The 14,521-nt window shown below is 40.7% G+C and overlaps 1 protein-coding gene across 4 annotated transcripts in view; it reads left to right on the top strand.

Annotated features, from left to right (window-relative positions):
* cyc (basic helix-loop-helix ARNT-like protein cyc) overlaps positions 1-13,414 on the top strand; it is a 33,558-nt gene extending 20,144 nt beyond the window's left edge. For 3 of the 4 annotated variants that reach the window (XM_076190514.1, XM_076190515.1, XM_076190513.1), the window contains 4 exons: positions 2,174-2,262; positions 2,780-2,994; positions 6,214-6,349; positions 8,962-13,414. In XM_076190514.1, the coding sequence (XP_076046629.1) occupies positions 2,174-2,262; positions 2,780-2,994; positions 6,214-6,349; positions 8,962-9,134 (613 nt within the window). In that variant the 3' untranslated portion in view covers positions 9,135-13,414. Of the gene's footprint in view, positions 1-2,173; positions 2,263-2,779; positions 2,995-6,213; positions 6,350-7,170; positions 7,356-8,961 lie in introns of those variants that run through there. The other variant, XM_076190516.1, reaches the window with a different exon arrangement.
* The last annotated feature ends 1,107 nt before the right edge of the window (positions 13,415-14,521 follow it).

Below are 14,521 nucleotides of genomic sequence, written 5' to 3'. Positions count from 1 at the left end.
AAGACAATTTGAATTCAGACAAGAAAGAACATGTACCACAAGCTTAATCTGTTTCTACTCAAGACTAAGAAAGGGATGGATGGGCTGATTGTGCTTTCCTAGACTTACAAAAAGCCTTTGACAAAGTACCACACAAGTTTTTTTTTTAAAAACAACAACTTGAAAACATAGGAGTACAAGACAATCTACTAAATTGGATGGAGGATTTCTTGCATGGCAGAAAAATGAGAGTAGTGCTCACAGAAAAGAATTCATCTTGGGAGGAGGTGATTAGTGGAGTTCCACAAGGATTGATATTGACTCCAGTAATGTTCGCTATTTATGTGAATGACATGAAGATGTGGAATGTTACATGAGCTTCTTTGTAGATGATGCTAAATTGCTGAGGAAAGTGAATACTGAAATGGACTGTGAATCACTAAATAGGGATCTAAACAAGGTTTGGAAATGGAGCCAAAAGTGGGAAGTAGACTTTAACATAAATGTAGCATAATGGAGTTTGGAAAAAGTAAAAAAAGAAAGAAAAAAAACAAAAACAAAAAAGAGACAACATAAAATTGGAACAAAGAAAATAAAGAAAGTGGGATCTGAAAAAGAATTGTGAGTAATTATCTCAAATGATGTGTCCCCTGATAAACATATAAACAGAATGTTTGGAGAATCTTACAACTTGCTAAGATCAATAAAGGTGGCTTTTGTCTATTTAGACAGAAATGGTTAAAAATAATTCTAGAAACACTAATAAGGCCTAGACTGGAGTATGCTTCTACACTATGGTCACCCAGTACCAAGAAGACTATAAAGAAAATTGAACAAATCCAGAGAGTAGCCACAAAAATGGCCCCAACACTTCCAAACCTGTCACATGAGGAGAGACTGGCTAAATTGAAATTACCAAATTTGAAACAAAGAAGAGAAAGAGGCAACCTGCTGACCATTTACAGAATCATGAAAGACACAGAGGTCCTTGATAGAGAGGACTTGTTAGATTGAGATAAGAGAAATACAAGGGGACATGATAAACTCAAAAAGTATAGTTATAAAAGAGACCTAAAAAAACAATTTCCACACAGAGTGGTGGATATCTGGAACAAACTGGATAAAACAATAGTGTGTGCAAAAACTATACATGAATTTAAGAGCAAACTAGACACTGGAAGATACAAAGACAGGTCACCACAAGCATAGTTTCCCTTCCCATAAGATACAACTAGGTAAATATGGGCCTGTTTGATGGTCATCACCAGTTGCTTGGGAGGTGTGAGTCTCTTGCAAGAGAGATTTGGGGCAACAGGTTTATTAATATGTAGCTCGATATATTCCTAATAGTTCATGGTGTTTTCACATGAGTATGGTGCTCTTTTCAGATAAGAGGGAGGGTGGAGGGGTGTGGAGTGTATTCAGGGATGGAATGGGTGGAAATGATTTTATGCCTTTTCCTTTTTGGCTACCTCCCTTGTAAGGGGGAAAAAGCCTTGGTATATGTATGTATGTATGGTAGATTGAGATAAAAATTGTATATACATATACCAAAGGCTTTTTTTCCCCCCTTAAAATGGAGGTAGCCAAAAAAAACAAAGGCATAAAAACCATACCCACCCATTCCATCCCCCATCATACTCCACTCCCCTCAACCCTCTTCCCTCCCTCTTATCTTGGTACCTCGTGGATGACGCCTCATCCCTGCATCTTGTCCAATGCCCTAAATCAGAAGCAGTGTAGCAAAACACAGTACATCCTCAGCAAGGTTGCTTCACTTAAGGTGAGGGTCACCAAGTAATGAAGTAGTGGGGGTTATCCAGCTTTAGCTATCGGCACCTTGCCTTGGAGGTGCTTTCTTGCTGCATTGTGACCGGAGCAACGGGTGTGGGACAGGGATGAGCTTTCATCCACAAAAGAGCAAGATAAAAGGGTGAACAAATGATTGTGGGATGGATGAGGGATGGGTGCATGCTTTGGCTGGCCACCTCCTTATATGGGGGAAAGGACCTCTAGGTATTTGTATGTATTTAAAATGCTATGAAAGGGTTAACTTAGATAGTCTTGAAATGTGTCTGTCTTTTACCTTGGCAGAGCAAAATTGCTCACCAGGTCTTAGGATAAACAGCTCTAGGATACAGCTAAAAGGTTTAAATGCAGAATGTATCTTGATGGTGTGAAATTCATGTTTCAGGTCAGAGGCTGGGGTTGTAGAAAGTACAATGGCATCGGAATCCGTTTCACAGTCCTATGGTAACTTCAATGAATTCCTCAGCTCTCCAGGTATGTAGACCTTTGTGGGACCCTCTGTCCTTTTTTAAGTTTTGAAGGAAAGAAATTTAAAGTTTGATAGATATGCTGTGGAAGTTTAACAGGAATATTTGAGTTTGAGGTTATGTCTACAATTTTTGTTGGAAATTTGATGGATGGTTCATAGCTATAGGGAAAGGGCAGATATAAATTGATAATTTTTAAATTGAAAGGAAAGTGTGAGCTGATCAGTTGCTTGAGGCTAGACATATTTAAGAAGATTTTGCCAAAAGATAAGGATTTTTTTGGTTTGATGTACAGGAAGTAAAGAGAAAGGAGAAATAGTGGAAGTTTATTGATTACGATTGTGGATGTGGGTGTTGATGGGTTCCACAGACAAGTAGTGAGGAGATGAATCTACATCAGTTCTTCAGGGCCACTGCTTGAAGATACTCTTCATTGGTCTCACAGCAATTGATCGACTCACAGTTTAACAAAAACCGTAGCTTTAGGAGGGGGATCTAATCCCATAGGACATCTTGAATTTCAGGAAGTGTCGGTTCGTCTGCCGGCACAAGCCGCGTTTTAGGCGGAGGGATGTATGCTGGCAAGATTGGGCGACAGATTGCGGATGAAGTGTTAGAGAGCACAAGAAGAGCTGATTCTCCTTTGGAAAGTCCTGCCTCACCCTTTGGAGGTATCCTTGGATCTGGGGCCTCCGACAGATCCTTTGCTGCCCTCCTCCGATCTGATTCTACAAATAGAGTGAGTTCAGCTGTATTTGATCTTAGTGTGACAGTCAGTGTTTACGTGATTTTTTTTTTACTGATAAATTTGATAAATTTGAATTACTTGGTATTTAAGTATGTCTTTGCACATCAGTAACTTGTTTTCCATAATTCCATGGTCAACTATGCACTATACAGTATGCCATATATTTTTGTCCACTTAGGACTTAAATGTGTGTATATATATATATAATATACATATACAGTATATATACATACATATATATATATATATATATATATATATATATATATATATACATACATACATATATATATATACCAAGGCTTTTTCCCCCTTACAAGGGAGGTAGCCAAAAAGGAAAAGGCATAAAATCATTCCCACTCATTCCATCCCTGAATACACTCCACACCCCTCCACCCTAGCACCTCCTGGATGATGGGTCATGCCTGCACCTTGTCCAGTGCCCAGGGTCAGAAGCAGTGTCGCAAGACACAGCACATCCACAGCAATGCTGCTTCATTAAATTGGCGACCCCCCCTCTCCATCCCCCCATGCATAAAAGGAGAAGACGGGGAGAAATCCCTTCAGGCTGCGTCAAATTTTGCTCACACATACTACCTCACCCCCCATCCCCCTGCCCATTCCACCTCATGCATCACAACATCATCCATATACAACCATTCTCCATTCACCCGTCTTCTGTCCTCTCCCGTCCTTCCTCCACAGACATTCCCCTCTTCCCCAAAGCCCCCTTCACCCCATCCATCCACCTCATCCTAGGACGTCCCCTCATGTTCACTCCCTCCACATCTGCCTTCCATACCTCTTTTACTAGTCTTTCTTCACTCATTCTTTCCATGTGTCCAAACCATCCTAATACTCTTTCATCAACCCTATCTCCCAACTCCCTTTGCACCCCTGTTCTCCTCCTCACCTCCTCATTTCTCACTCTATCTAGCCTAGTAACCCCCATCATACTTCTCAGACACCTCATCTCACCTTCTCTCTTCCTCTCTTATGTTCCATGTTTCTGCCCCATACAGTGCTGTTGGCACAATCACTTCTTCATATAGTCTCCTCTTAGCATCCATTCCCAAATGTCTATTCCTCATTACACTTTTTAATCCACCAAGGCATTTACTCTCTTCTCTCAAGCTATATTCTACCTCCACCTCCACTCCCCCTTTTCCTGCCACATTTGCACCCAAGTATCTAAAGCTATCCACTTCCTCCAGTTGCTCTCCCTTAATGCTCACTTCCAGTCTGCTGCCACTTTCACCCCTTGAACATCTCATCACCTTATTTTTACCCACATTCATCTTCAGCTTTCTTCTATCACACACTCTCCCAAACTCTGTCACCAACTTCCTCAATCCCTCCTCCGATCCTGCCACAAGCGCAGTGTTGTCCGCAAATAACAGCTGGCTCACCTCCCACTTTTCTCCATTTTCTTTAACCATCTCCAATCCCTGACCCACCACCCTTGCATTTACCTCTCGCACTATCCCATCCATGTACAAGTTGAACAGCCAGGGCAACATAACGCATCCCTGATAAAGTCCTACCTTTACCTTGAACCACTCACTCTCTCCATTTCTAATCCTGACAGCTCCTAGAGGCTTTCCTCCTATCCTGTATATCTGCAAAACCTCCCATAGTGCCTTCCTGTCTACCCTGTCGTAAGCCTTTTCCAGATCCATAAAAGCCCAAAAAACATCCTTCGCCTTTCCTATAGCTTTCTCACATGTCTTACTACAAAAATCTGATATACACAACCTTTACCCGTCTAAAATCCACACTGTTCCTAACCAATTACTCCCTTTGTTCCTCTCCTAATCCTCTTAAGATTCTCCCATAAGCCTTCACAACTACACTTAACAAGCTAATCACTCTGAAACTACTACTCACATTTGTCCCCTTTTCACTTGTAAAGTGGAACTATACAGGCACTCCTCCAATCCTCCGGCACTCTACCCTCTCTCCAGCAAACATTAAATAACCTCACCAGCCAGTCCTCCATCACTGTACCTCCTTTTTTTACATTCTGCATGGCATTCATCCAGACCAGGTGCCTTACCTGCTTTCATCATCTTAACAACTGCCTTCACTTCATCCTTCCTTATTTCTCCTCCATTTTCCTCACTCATCACGGTCATTTTCTTAGCATTTCCCACTGCAGTTATCTTTCCCTCCCTATCCTCCTTCACATTTAGCAACTCCCTAAAATATTCTGCCCATCTTCCCCTTACTGCCTTCTCTTCCATTATCATCTCTCCATCTGCACCTTTTACCTTTTCTTCTCTACTTGATTCGCCTCCTCTTCCTCTCTTAATTTCTTTCCAAAACATCTTTTTATTACTTTCAAAATTTTCTGTCATACGCTTACCCCATTTCACATCTGCTCTCCTCTTTGCCTCCTTTACCTTTTGCTTTACTTCTCTTTTCTTTTCTTTGTACCTCTCATATGACTCCCTCGTCCTATTTTGTAACCAATCTGTGAAAGCTCGCTTCTTCTCTTCTACAACCTTCTTTGTTTCCTCATCCCACCATTCACTACCCTTCCTTCTATTTCCTCCTGTCCTTCTTGTTCCACACACCATCTTTGCACACTTTGTGACTCCCTCCTTGAACCATCCCCATTCCTCCTCCTCTCCTAGCTCTACTCTATCCTTCACTCCCTCCCACTCCTCCCTCAGCTTCATACAAAATAGTTCTGGCCATAAATTCAGACTGACCCAGATCGACCCACCATGAAGAGGACACAGAATAACTCATATTACAATGCCTTACATTAACAATCCTCAGACAACAACACAATATATTTTCCCTAAGTGACTTATGGTCCTGCCTGGAGGCTGTTGCAAATTTCCTGAAAGCTGGTGGTCTACTGCAATAGAGACCAGAACCAATGAATTGATTGAATAGATGTTATTCATGTGCAGCATGTGATTATTTCCAGTACTGTTTATTATGTTTTTATATATAGTTATCTCATTATGTCTTGCGACACTGCCTTTGACCCAGGGCAGTGGACAAGGAGGTGTTAAGATAAAAGGGAGGGTGGAGTGTATTTAGGGATGGAATGGGTGGAAATGATTTTATGCCTTTTTCTTTTTGGCTACCTCCCTTGTAAGGGGGAAAAAGCCTTGGTATATATATGTATGTATGTATGTACTGTTTATTATGTTTTTATATATAGTTATCTCATTATGTTTATTACTTTTACTCCAGAATGCAAGTGGTGTAATGCAGGGGACCAATAACCACACAAGCAACAACCTCCACCCAGCAAGTCAACCTCCTCAACAGCAGCAGCAGCACCACCAGGAGACAACCTACAATCACGGCAGCAACCGAAGCCAGTCAGGTATAGGAAAATATTATTTTGCTTTGAATTTACAAAATATATTTATTCACCTCAAAACAATAAGGTCAAATACTAATACTGCCAAATGGATGACGGATAGCCTGAAAATCGAAATTGGAATAAAAAGTGCTTTACACCAGAATAAAAAACGAGGAAACATACCTTTGATCTAAATATAATGATATGGTAAGACTGGTTAAAAAGAACATACACACAGGGAAACATAATTATGAAATTCCGGTTGCCAGACAAGCAAGATCCAACCCAAAGGGCTTGTTTCATTTCTGCAGAAGAAAAAGTAAGAAAAGGATAGGCCCAATTAGAAATAATAAAGATATGATAGATTTGGAAGGAAAAATTAGTGAGGCATTTAACAAATATTTTCTCATGGTATTTACAAAGGAGAGGTTAGATTTGGTATCTAAATGTGACCCAATTTTTGGTGTGGATAAGGAAAGTAGACTAATAAACATCAACATTAGTAAGGTAGAAGTAGGCAAACAGATTGATAGATTTACATATACCAGGGGCTTTTTTCCCCCATACTAGGGAGGTAGCCAAAGTCAAAAGGCATAATTCCTCTTCCACCCATTTCATCCCCACCCATTCCACTCCCATTCACCACCTCTCCCTCCCTCCCTCCCTCTTTTATTGGCTCTTCTTGGATGACAGATCATCCCTACATCTAACCTCTCCTTTGTGTGAACACCATGAGAAAATATTTTTTTAAGCACCTCACTCATTCTTCCCTGCAAATCTATGATGATATCTTCATTATTATTAATTGGGCCTATCCTTTTTCTTATCTTTTTTTTCTGCAGAGATGAAAGAAATCCCTTTGGATTGGATCCCGCTTGTCTGCCAACTTTAATTTCGACTGGTACCGTGTAACCCAGTACTACTTGCTGTATGGTCAGATTTTTGGTGACTAAACCAGTTCCTCCCACTGGTGATCTGCTTGTGAGGAAGGTGTGTTGGACACCCAGATGGAAGAAAAAAGAAAGAAAAAAACAAACAAAAAACATCAAAGGGCAGATGAACTCTTGAGTTAGTGGCCATTCAACCCTTTTACGGGTCACTAACCCACATGTTTGCCATATATGGCATCCCTGCAGAGCCTAGAGACAGGAGTCCTGGAAGCTGAGTGGTGCCCTAGTGCCGTGGTTGCACTGAGGTGCCCCCCGAAACTAGCGACGCACCTCTTTGGCCCTCTACTGTATTTAGGCCAGGACACGTGGCTCCTCTTGGTTCCTCTTGGCTTCAAGGGGCAAATCAGTTGGGCTGACGTTATGAATCTGTAGGTCAGGTATGCCCTGAGTCAAGCACCTACCACCTGGACCTCAGCTATCATGCCTAAGTGTCAAGGTGGTAGGTGCATATATTCCCCCATGACCCCCTGGGACTATTGGGACTATAACCAAATCCTAGTCTCCCCTCATTGGGCTCAATGGTGGTTGGGGGCATGGGAGAGTAAATCACAGGCACGTGTTCAGGGCAGCCATACTGGACACATGGTCATGACGGGCTTCCTACTTGCCCCCATCATAATCGAACCCACTGTGCGAGTTGTTGCAAATGAGGCACAAACGTGTCAAGCCAGGCCTGGGTGAACCCTCTGGTAGGCTCTCCGTGTGGGCCCCTGGAACATTCTTCCAGGATGACCGACTACCCATGTTATTAGCCCAGGTGAACCTCTGGTAGGCTCTCCATGTGGGCCCCTGGAACATTCTTCCAGGATGACCAACTACCCATGTTATTGACCCAGGTGAACCTCTGGTAGGCTCTCCATGTGGTCCCCTGGAACATTCTTCCAGGATGACTGACTACCCATGTTATTGACCAGGCACATGAATCTTTGACTGGGTATAGTGGATCTCTCACAGGCAAGAAGACTAGACTGGCAAAATCAGTAGTGAGGGTTATACTTACATCTGGTCGGGCCAAACCAATAGGCCCCACCATATGGGAGTAGCTGTATTTACCTAATTCTAGTATACAGGAAAGGAGCAGTATATGACATTAAACCATATATATATAGGTGCCAAGATAATAGGGAGGGTGGAGGGGAGTGGAATATATAGGAATTGAAATGGGTGGGAGTGGTTTCTATGTCTTTTTCTTTTTGGCTACCCCTGGTGTAGGGTGAAAAAGCCTTTGGTATATGTATGTATATATATATATATATATATATGTACAACACTGAATGGGTCCCAGTGAATAGATATACATTTTTATCAACCACAACACACTTTAATTCTAAGCCACCAACATCGGGAGACCCGCGGAGGCCAACATGCAGCACAACAGCACTTGTCACTTGCTAGCCCTGGTTCGAGTCCTTAGTCATACCACATTTCAATTTCTGCATGTTGGCCTCTGCAGGTCTCCCGATGTTGATGTCTTAGAATTAAAGTGTGTTGTGGTTGATGAAAAATATATATATATATATGTATGTATGATAACAATGAATATGTCACAGTGGCCTAGTGGTTAGAATAATGCAGGTAAAGGATGACTTGCAGTGATAACCTGAATTTTTTATAATTGATATAGCATTTCTCATATAAAGCTCCTTAATCACTAAATAACCATCCCCTCCTCTTGTATTACAGCAGTTAGCACGGAGGGCGACCTGATGGATGTTGTCGGTAGTCAGAGAATGGAGACGGATGGTACGAGCGACTCTGACGAGGCAGCCATGGCAGTTATTATGAGTCTCTTGGAGGCAGATGCGGGGCTTGGCGGTCCTGTGGACTTTTCCCACTTACCCTGGCCCTTACCGTAAACAGAGTAATGCTCGAGTAAGGTGGTCGTTAAAGAGAAAACCGATTTGAGGACTTTTAAACTCCTTTTAAGTATTGAATTTAACCCGTTCATTACCATGACGCACTTTTGTATTTTATTATGGAAAATACCATCACTACCCTTTCACCTGGTAGTTTTCTGGAGTGTGAGCTCTGCGTGTGGCCATTCTTCACAAAGAAATAAAATTACAGTGCGACCTCTCAGTAACGGACGTTAATTAGCTGTGTTTGCGTTGTTTTCGCTGTGTTTTCGCTGTGTTTTTGGTGCTGTTGTTTAGTGCATGCAATCACTATGCCACCCAAAAACCACTCCAAAACACTAAAAACACAGCGAAAACACCACAAACATAGCTAATTAACATCCGTTAATGAGAGGTCTCGCTGTACCTGTGCTGTATTTTTTGCACCATAGAACATGAACAGTGTCTGATTTTCTAGAAATGGCATTATTTTTGTTTGAAAGTTGGTACAAGAGTATTCAATTTTGTGTGCTTTGTAAAAATTTTTATTAAATTAACAGTAATACATAAGCAAGAAGCTTTGACAAAGTTTAGATGATGTAAACAAATGCAGCTGGATCAGTCCCTTTCCCTAATGTCCAATGCAGTACTGATAACAAGCATTGCCAGTTTAGATAGAGAGACTGAAAAACTACCTCTACTCACACAGAAACTTTTTTTTTCTGTCCAATTTGCATTTTTTGAGATTTACCAGTGAAAGGGTAGATCAGGTGCAGGCCTTGATCTGAATGGAGTCTCATTTGATTGGGATCAAGTCAGAGTAGGTTCTGCCCTGTACCTGAATAGAGTAGCCTGGTGTTTGCCACAATAGAACTTGTAAAAGGGTGGTAGTGAATTAGACGACAATTTTTTTTAATAATTATCAACAAATATGAGCTTGGATGGTACAACTTTTTTGGGTACTGTGATTATGAAATTGCTGTATTTGTTGCTCTGACAGAGTAAAAAAGAAAAGTATTTCACAAAAGAGAACGGCATCAGCCTTATTTTACAATTAAGGTGAAACTGCAGGATGGAGACATAATGAAGTGTAGCTCACATAGAAGCCAATTTTAGTTAATGTATTTGTGTGTGTGTGTAACAAAAATGGACAATAGGGTTAGTGCTGCTGCTCATTTTACTCGTATGTAGTTAAAGCACGGCAGGTCCTTATCCCGACCAATTATAATAACCTTCCCAGTGCAACATACAAGAAGCAGCTGTTAAGGATGCTCCAAGTTCCTGAGTAAAAGTTATAAATTATCGAGTAATAGAACATTGTAGGGTAAATGAACTTGTCCCAGTTTCCAAAAAGTACAAAGTTGATACAAAACACATGTTGCAGATTAAAATACTTTATAGTTATTCATACAGTAATGATGAATGGTTATTTTTTATTGTTATTGCTATTCTTATGGTAAGCATAACTACGGTTATCGCAAAAATCAGTGGCTCAAGTAATCTGATCTGCCTATCATGTCAGGTCAACACTAGCATGTGGTTTCTTCTTGCCCCCTCCCTCCCCCACCTCTGCTTTCTATCTATCTCCCCTTTCCCTTTACCTTTCCTTCTCCAACCCGTTTTCACCTGTCCTCTTTCATAAGCTCCCTCATCTTTCTCCTCTTTTATTCTATTCCTTATGTCCCTCTTCTTCCATTCACCAAATCTTCATCATTCTCATCCTTCCCATGCCATCTTTATCTTTGGCCGCCTCTATCGTCTACGTCCTCCTATACCTCCATCTTGTTTATGCCTCGTTTTTCCTACATTTCCCCCCCATCCCTCACGTGATTCCATCCCCTTTTCCCTGTGCTTTTGTATTCGGTCTATACCTCCATTCCACCCCTCATGGCATATCCCCTATTGCAGTCTATTTCTTTTCCACCATCAGCTGTCTTCTCATCTTCCCAATCCTCCAACATTTCATTTCCATGTTTCCCCCCCTCCAATGACCGTCCTCATCTGATTTTTCATGCTTTCTTCTTTTGTCATTTCCATTTCTCTCTCTTCCTGATTTTCCAACTATTCCTTTTTGTCACCTTCATATACATCATTTCTTCCCTTAAGTCTTATTCCTTCAGTTCCTATCACATGTTGGCTGTCTTTTCAACCTCTTCAATCCTCCCCTAGTATTGGCTTATTACAGCACTTCCAGGAACCAATGAAATTATTATTGATGATAATAACTGTTGCTGTGAGCTTCACTGAATTGAAACATCCATGGTCACAGTGGCTGGCAGCAATCCTCAAGCCCTCATATAGATTTTTCTTGGTCCAGATGGACTTGGGGGGATTAAAAAGTGTAATGAGAAATAGACATTTGAGAATGGATGCTAAGAGGAGATTGCTGGTTTGAGTCATCTGCTTCCTTAATTCTGAGAAAAGGACCTTTTCCTTAAGGGTGGAGTGAGTGGCAGCAGTCTGGCATTGTTTCTGAGGAAGACATACTTTGATCAGTATAGGTCTTTCAGAACATATCAGTGGTTTGCTGGTTTGTAGGTCTGTCACCAAGAGGTGAATTTCCCTACAATGCACCTTGGCCTTCGAGCCAAAAATTCCATTCCTACAATGCACCTGAGTTGATTGAGGTTCTTGTTAGGGGTTGTGTTGGGGAAAAACTCGCCGTGGATGACAAGAGCTCTGTAAACCATTTTGGTGGATGGGGCACTGACACTGCCCTTTGATGAGGTCCCCAAGCTGAGTAGGACCCACAGAAGTTGGCTGCATCATTGTGCCTTGGTGCAGCTTGATATCAGGGCAGCTTTCAGCATTCTGTGCAGGCATTCCACTATGCTGTTGGTTTTGGGGTCGTAAGCAGTGATGTGTTGGATGGTGGTACCTAGAAGCTGGCTCAGGGAAGCCCACAGTTGTGAGTTGAATGCAGTGCCATGGTCTGATGTGATGTGGTCAGGTAAACCAAATTTGGCAATCCAACTGGATACAAGGAGATATTGGTCATGGGTATTGCTTCTGGACAATGTGTTGAATGGTAAATTGCTGTGAACAGGTATGGAAGTAGAGTATGGTAAGAAATCTTTGTGTTGTAGGATTGAATTGAGGCTGGGGTGCAAGTAATTTCGTGACAACAATTATATATCAAAAGAAAATCTAGTATGGTGTTCTGTTGGTGATTGCAGGACCTAGAGTACCCAGTATGATCAAGTAATCAAAAGAAAATCTAGTATGGTGTTCTGTTGGTGATTGCAGGACCTAGAGTACCCAGTATGATCAAGTAATCACACTAAAGTGTGATTACTTGACCATAAAGAGATAGGTTCTGAAAGTGTGTGCATTGTAGTATTTTGTGTGGTTATTCAAAATTAGAAATTTATATATGAAGTTGGATGGCCCTTTCAGAGTTTATAGAGCAAGAACTTTATCTGATTTTCATATATTTTCCCCATTATTTTTATTTTTTTGAAGAGGTTGATATCTGATGAAATCTTAGGAGTGAAGTTGTGTGTCTGTTTACAGCATTTATTTTCTATTTGATGAGCTCTGTACTTTATAACAGCCATGTTGAATATAAATGGATGTCCATATCCCTTAAGTAGATAAATTGTTTACTAGTGTGTGTACCTAATTCAGGACCAGTGACAGGTACTTGCAAGTAGTGGTCCTGCAAGATGAGATAATCATCTCCTTATTGCCCATTAACACCTTCACCATCTGAAGGTCCCCTAGAGGCTGACACCCAAGTCTCTAAATGTGGTCCAAGATCTCTGTCCACTTCAGCTGCTTTTCCTCCGTCTTTACAGTAGAGCTGACAACTGATAACTGCTCTCCTCCTTCTCCCAGTACTATAAGTTGGTGATGTAGTGTCCATGTACTAATACAACAGAGACAAGAGTCCAGAGTTTCATCACTGTAGGGGAGAGCCCCAGGATTTTTGCCAACCACTGTGGGGCTGTGGATATCTATTCACTGAAAACTGAGGCGAATGTTATTATTGTTATATTTATCTTGACCCATGGTTTTTTATTGAGATGGTGTAGTTGCATTGGCCAAATAAAATTAAGCTGGTGTTTAGGAGTCAGTGTAGACAGCTAGATATGTTTACTCCAGTCATAAAAAAAAAATAAAATAAAACTCACCATCCATCTGTCATGCAGTAGGAAGTGAGGAAACCCCATTGGGTTACTCACGACCACCTGCTTATGAGTTTAAGACAGTATCTGCTGGGCAACCTTGCCCAACTCTAAAAGAAAAAAAAAAGAAGAAGAAAAAACCTACTATACTTTATATAATTGTAAAGAAAAAGACATTTAGATAATTTACTCGTGTTTTGCAGTTTAAACAAAGTAGTGTTTATACATGAGAAGATTTTTATTTTGAAAGTAATTTAAATAAGAATTGCAGAATCCACATGAAGGGTGGCTACCTCTCTTATAAGGTGAAAGAAGCCTTTTGGTATGTAGATAGATGGAATCCACCCTATATATACATCTAGTCTGGTTAATACTTTGTGCCATATTTACATTTCATCCTTAGTTTTTGGTTGTAGCACACAGTAATGTATGCTTTGGTTTAGATCTATGTATTTTAGTATCTCAAAAAAGGTACTGGACAAGGGTTTTGAATCATTCTGAGCTCATCATTATACAGATTATATTTTAACAACGGCGGTGCCAGGAATTTTTAGTTGGGGAGTCTAAGGGGGGGGTGTGCAAAGTGTTGGGGGGCTATTAGTAATATGATAATACACATATATTATCCTCATTTCAGAAGGGGAGGGGGTTAATGGTTGGGCTAGCACTGATGGCTGACAAATCTTTAGCCCTGGCATTAAAAAATTCCACTTAATAAAATTATTTCAATGAGTTATAAATTTTCAATTTGCTCATTTCAGTTAGGGGGGCTGGCCACTTTTTTTGGGGCCCCCCCCTGGCGCCGCCACTGTATTTTAAGCCATAACACACTTCAGCAAACATGGCTGTTAATAATTTCAAGAGGCTATAGTCTGAGGTTTCAAGAATAATGTTATGTATATTTTGTTCAGTACCTCAGAAATATTTTGAATATATATATATGTATATATGTATGTGTGTATATGTATATATATATATATATATATATATATATATATATATATATATATATATGTCATGAATGTACTTTGTAAAATAATTGGTCTCCATTATGTAAAAACACCACAAAAACTTTTTATGCCATAGGGGTGAGGTCAGTTATTAATCTTCATGAAATATGATGGGGATAGTAAGGAAAATAAATGCAAGAGTGCTAAGCAGGGGTGGGTAAGGGCGGAGAGACAGGGGAAGGTCACTAATTGTCGTTTGCTTATGTCTTATTATTGAGAAAAAGCATTTCTTATTTTGTCGATAACCAACACTTCCGTCAGTAGAGACAAT

The sequence above is a fragment of the Oratosquilla oratoria genome, chromosome 9 (genome assembly GCF_046742065.1).
Source record: "Oratosquilla oratoria isolate Oo_2021 chromosome 9, ASM4674206v1, whole genome shotgun sequence".
NCBI lineage: Eukaryota > Metazoa > Arthropoda > Malacostraca > Stomatopoda > Squillidae > Oratosquilla > Oratosquilla oratoria.
The sequence above is the reverse complement of the archived record's forward strand: the minus strand, read 5'-3'. Positions and strand labels throughout refer to the sequence as shown.